The sequence below is a fragment of the Tigriopus californicus genome, chromosome 8 (genome assembly GCF_007210705.1).
Source record: "Tigriopus californicus strain San Diego chromosome 8, Tcal_SD_v2.1, whole genome shotgun sequence".
Classification (NCBI taxonomy): Eukaryota; Metazoa; Arthropoda; class Copepoda; order Harpacticoida; family Harpacticidae; genus Tigriopus; species Tigriopus californicus.
In genome coordinates, this window is record NC_081447.1 from 12,493,674 (window position 1) to 12,499,278 (window position 5,605).

Below are 5,605 nucleotides of genomic sequence, written 5' to 3' on the forward strand. Positions count from 1 at the left end.
ATGTGTGACCGCCCTTCAGTTTCCCTTGGTCAAATTTGAGCAACCAACTTTCTTCGCGGTCTTGTCGTTGGTACGCAATCTGAGCCAGGCCCGAGGACCCGGGCACGGTTTGGAGGGCCAAAGGACGCGCTCCCACGGGCAGGCCGATTTTGTCCAAGGCCACAGCGGTGAAAGCGGCCTTGGGGCTGATGGGCAATGGCGTGTAATAGAGCATGGCTGAGCTGACCGATAGGCACACCAGAACATCGGGCGTGCGAATACATCTGAGGGGCTGACCCGACCCGGATGTGAGCGTGACGGTTCGTACGGGCGAGCCGTGTCGCCAATTCAACACTTGGACCGTGACCGAACCCGAGTCTGCCAAGGTGAGGGCATTCACTTCATCTTCGTGGATGAACGCTAGATCGACGCGGGTGCCCGGAGGTAGAGGGGCCGTGGTTTCCTGCTTCAAGGCGGCCGTGGTGGGATGCCAAGCGCGGAAGGTCAAGAAGGCCGACTCCCGATGCCACGACACCGCTTGCACCAATTTGGGCGTGGTACGCAGATCCAGCAACTCGTCCGCATCATCGTCCAGCACGTGACGCCATAAAATCTAAAAGGAAAGGTTTAAAACATAATAATGGTAGGTTCGCTTGCGCTTTCTTAAGACAGACAGCTACCCAGGCGGGGCATGGACGGTAAAATCCGGGATGGTTGCGATGCGGACGCCCTTTTTTACTCAGGTCTAACTTTCAAAAACTGCAAAAGCCAACAGTTGAAAATGAGGGGCTAATTTAATCATTGATCCCGAACGATGGATCGCCCATCCATTAGCGCTTACAGTCTTCGTACACAGTGACAAATCCGGATGGTACTCAAACACAATGGCGGCGAAATACTATGCCACACAATATGATAATTGACAAAAGTTATCATGTTTAGCTAGTAAGTCATATAAGGAAATTAATGTTTTTTTTACAATCGTTACGGCTACTTCTGTGATGTATTTTTCTCAATCCGTTCTTTAGAAATCTGTCTTGGCCAGACATCAATGGACATATTTTTGAAACTTTTTCATTTGGTTTGTCCCAAAATATACTCACTCAATCACTGAGTAGATACAACACCATGTTGCAATGAAAAGTTGAAACCCCCCCGGGACGACCCGGTAAACCCATATTGGTGTCCTTATCGTTCATGGTGCATGGGTAGTTAGTTCATGTGTTTAAAGTTCCTGGTCAGAGTAAGGCAACCTTAACATTTCCAGGGGGACTTTCTCTAGACCTTAATAAATTTATAACACTGGTAACTATTTTCTGTTCTATTTCATTGGGATAAAATCCAGATGATCGACTGAACAGGAAACGGTCACAAGAACGGCGACCGGATGAGCGGATGAGCGGATTACCTTGCCCGAGTCGGAATCCAACGAGGCCAACACGCGATTCTTGGTGCGCAAGATGAAATTGGACTGACCGCGAGGCGTGTCCCAGAACTGCCCAGCCAGCGGCACGCCTACTAACGATCGACTCCAATCGAACTTAAAGACCTGATCCTCGAATAAAGCGCCGGTCGGTGCGATCAGCCAACCACCGCTCCAAACCAGGCCTAGGCACACCCATAGGGCCACCCGGCCCCCAGTAGGCGGACGCACAGGAACAGGACCCATGACGAAGCTAAGAAACTGGCTTTCAACAACACCGCATCCACTAAATAAGCTCGAAAAGAGGGCTCATATATTGGGCCAAGGTATATGAATACTGAATGTGTTTATCGGGCTTCTTGTCGGTCCCCTACGAAAAAGAGGGTTGGGCAATTTAAAAACAAAACAAACGCTGGGTTTCGACCGATGACGTCATGTGGGGGGTGAAACCGAGTCGAGTCTAGAGAAAATGCCATCAATTTGGCCCGGGGAATTTGTGAGAAATCGGGATGTCAGTTACTTCAGTTTGGTGTGGTTGGCCAAATGGTAGGTGGGGGATGGGTGCACTCTGTGGATTTGCACCTTAAAGCCACCATTCTCCTTTTCAAAATAATGTGTATACTAGTGCTGGGGCGAGTCCGGCAAAAGTCGGACTTGTTTTGAGTTTTTTTTAATTATTTGACTTTTGCCTGGATTCGAGTCTGGCCAATTTCTCCAAAATCGAGTTAGAGACTCGAGTGCACTTTGACTCAAGTTCGGACTTTCACCAGCGTTAGTGTACACCAAAAACGGGCCAACAGTTATTAATAGTCCTGAGCAACAACGGGGAATTGGGTGTTGTGCAAAAATTGAGAGTACTGCCATGAATGGTTTACTTTTTGTGTTTACATCATTTAAGTCGCCATTTTGTCAAACTTACTTGTTCATTGAAGAGTGCAAATCTTGAAAATTGTGTAAATCATATATATTTCATTCAATGACCAAATTTAATGTAAAATTCCAATTGTAATTGCATCTAGCACCTGCTATTACAACTCCATGGCATTTGCTAAGAGAGACTGGCATGAAATAACATCATTGCGTTTAATTTTGGAAGCATCACATTTTTACTCAATGGTAATGGCTTGTTAAACCATGTTTTACTTTACAACACCAAAATTTCCAATGTCTTCCTGAAAACTGGATTCTCATTTATCACTATCTACATACAGTAAAGTACATTCATCAATGATTCAGCATAATTGTTTTTTCAAACTTCATAACATTGTTCCAAAGTGTGTACCTTTTTGGTCTAGAAATTTAATGTATGAGTGAATCAATTAAAATAACAAGATATACACCCAAACAATCCTTCATAATGTGTTCCAATACTTATTTCTAGTTAACACAAACTAGAGTTCTAACTCAAGTTCACAAATCCAATCTCTTAATGTTGTACGCCCTTGGGGCTCAATGCTTCAGATGCTCTTTATATTTAACCGTAGTGATGTATATTTAGACAAATATTGTTTTTCTAATTCCTCTCATCTTTTTATATAACAGTCTGTCTTCACAAGTCAAACCTAAACGTTTTCTCCGGAGTGACGTCACTCAGTTGGCGGTCGATAGGAAGAAATGGGCAAATGGGCTTCCTGGGTTTAAAAAGGAATCATTGTGTCAGTGTTGCCCGACAATAAAGATTCTCTTTGTAATCAGTTTGAAAGTGGATGAAATTTGTGAGTTAATTTGGCATTCTAAGTGTTCAGATGTGTTATCAATATCAATAAAAAATAGCATCAAGCGTTCCATACCATAAGACTATGGATATTTAAATGTTGGTGCAAAAAGACAGGCTTCTTGGACAATTGGCTTGAGAATTGAGGCATGATAGAGAGGTCTGCCTGAAATGTTGCCTTTTTGACAACGTGAGTGTTGTTTAAAAGCCCAGCAAGAGACGACAGCTGTTACATCATAGTGACCGAGGCCTCCAAATATGAGTTGATAAAATAACCCCGTCAGTCGCCATTGTACCTCCTAATCATTTTCAAAAGGGCGGTCAGAAAATCTGTTCTAGTGATCCATTTCAAAACATTGTCCTGGTTAAAACTTTTAATGCGTAAATTAAGTTACACCATCAGTACCCACTTAATTTGAAGCGTTAATGACCTCTAATCCGATCTGGCAATGTCAGGTTCGTTGAGCATTTACGTCAAACACTCAGATGTAAAAATAATCTGTCTATTTTCACTCCTGTGGCTAGGGGGTTCTATGCAAAATAATTTTATTATTCGGAGATTTTCTCGAAATGAGCCTCGTGTCACCCTGACCTGACAAAAATAGTTCTAACTATTGAACGTTATTTTTAAAAAAGGTTCTTAACAGGGCATGTCAAGAGAAGGAAATTCGAGGGAAAATGCGGTCCGGCACCCTGATTTTGAGCATTTTAGGGAGGGAGAACTAAGACAAACATCACAGTCCAACTTGCACCATCCGCTCATTGAATAATCAAGCGATTTTGAGTGAGTTGTGTTACAGGACCCAACAAAAAGAACATGTTTGATGTTAATTGGTGAAAGCATTGTCAAATTGGCTCAATATCACAATGCTATTTGCTTACACAAGCAAGTAAAATTGAATAAATGTCAGAATTCAATGCATGCACAGTACGGTTTGGCTGGGCATGTTGTCTTTATTTTTACTCCGCGGACTAGCGTCAGTTGTTGATTAAAGCGTTCACTTGACAACCCCTATAAATAAGGATCAGTAAAGGTCAGCTGGATATGCACCTCTCTGATTAGATGATCTTTCTCTTGCTCACCCTGGAGTATCTTAGCAGGGTTTCCAATTCAACTCAACAATTGATGGTTCTTTTTGTCTTGGAGAACTAATCATATTGGCAGCCCTCAAAACCCCTAAACCAATAAGAACAAGGGACCATTGAGAAAAATTGTCTAATCAGAGAGGAGAATCAGAATCACATTGTTCTTGCTTACCTTATATGGCAAAAGCTCAAGGTGATCTGTAAGCACAAAAAAAAATCCTAATACTATTTGCACAAAAAGATATGGAAATACATGCTGCTTTAGCCTTGGTTTCTTCACCCTGAAAATAGCTGATATATGGGCACTCAGAGGAACCAAATTTGATCTCAAAAACTGCATGGTTTAGATTGTTGATTTTGGGGTCCACACTAGGAGCCAATTTCAAGGGCTCTTGATTTCAAACATTTTGAAAAGATGAAATGTCTTGAAATCTTTGGTAATTAGGTCCAAATTTTTTAACACTAGTTTCATTATGTCATTTTAAGTTCCTTTTTGCATTTAAACAGGCTTATATCATTGCAACAGAGATTTCTATTGGCTGTTATTATTTTTTTTTTTTTGCGACCAACTGTGTTTTGATTGATTGGACTGATTTTTTTTTCTTGAATCATTGCAGCAGTAACTTCATTTCCACAACTGTTAATTTGTTTTTGTTTTTGGTCCATGGCTCCACTTTCAAAAACCCTGGTGTTGGAATTGGCACATTTCAGTGCTTGTGGCAAAAGTGGCGGCCAATAACAGATTTGTTGTTGATAGTCTCATTGATATTTTGCATTTGCCAATATATTCAAATGACTTCATGCAGTCCAGTAGATAGCAGAATCATTTGAAGTAGGGACTCAGCATCATTAAAATTTATCATCATCATTCCACTTGCTCATGGATTTTCCTTTCTTGCTTACACTCCTTCTTACACTTTTTTTTTACACGTGTTTTCAAGTGGCAACAACAATAAGCAATACACAATAACATTTCACATGTGGTGACTGGTTTATCTATATTTTGACCCATTCTATAGAGAAGCTAAAATTGGATGATATTCTAGAATTTTTAATGTCCAATGCCTTTTATGGTTTGATAAATGATGTCCCAATGAAAAGAACTAAGATCTCCTACAAAAATCATCATGGGGCTGGAGGATTGTTTGAAATACTTATGATGGAAAACTGACAGCACATCAGAAATATTTAATTGCCTTTACCGCTTTGACATTTTTTATACATATAATGACGGCCTAATAATGCCTATATTACAAATGGCATGACCAGGCATGGCCATAATGATATTATTACTAAAAACATTGGACAAATTAATTGATTGGAAGATCCACAACTTTGACCTTGGACAATTGATGATGCTAGTATATACATTTGGGGAATGGAGAGGAGACTCTGGCTGGGTT

The 5,605-nt window shown here is 41.1% G+C and overlaps 1 protein-coding gene across 1 annotated transcript in view; it reads right to left on the reverse strand.

Moving 5' to 3' along the window:
* LOC131884917 (ER membrane protein complex subunit 1-like) overlaps positions 1-5,605 on the reverse strand; it is a 9,513-nt gene that overhangs the window by 2,149 nt on the left and 1,759 nt on the right. The window contains exons 2-3 of the mRNA XM_059232812.1: positions 1,388-1,551; positions 10-592 (exon numbers count right to left, since the gene is read on the reverse strand). Of these exons, the coding sequence (XP_059088795.1) occupies positions 10-592; positions 1,388-1,551 (747 nt within the window). The remainder of the gene's footprint in view (positions 1-9; positions 593-1,387; positions 1,552-5,605) is intronic.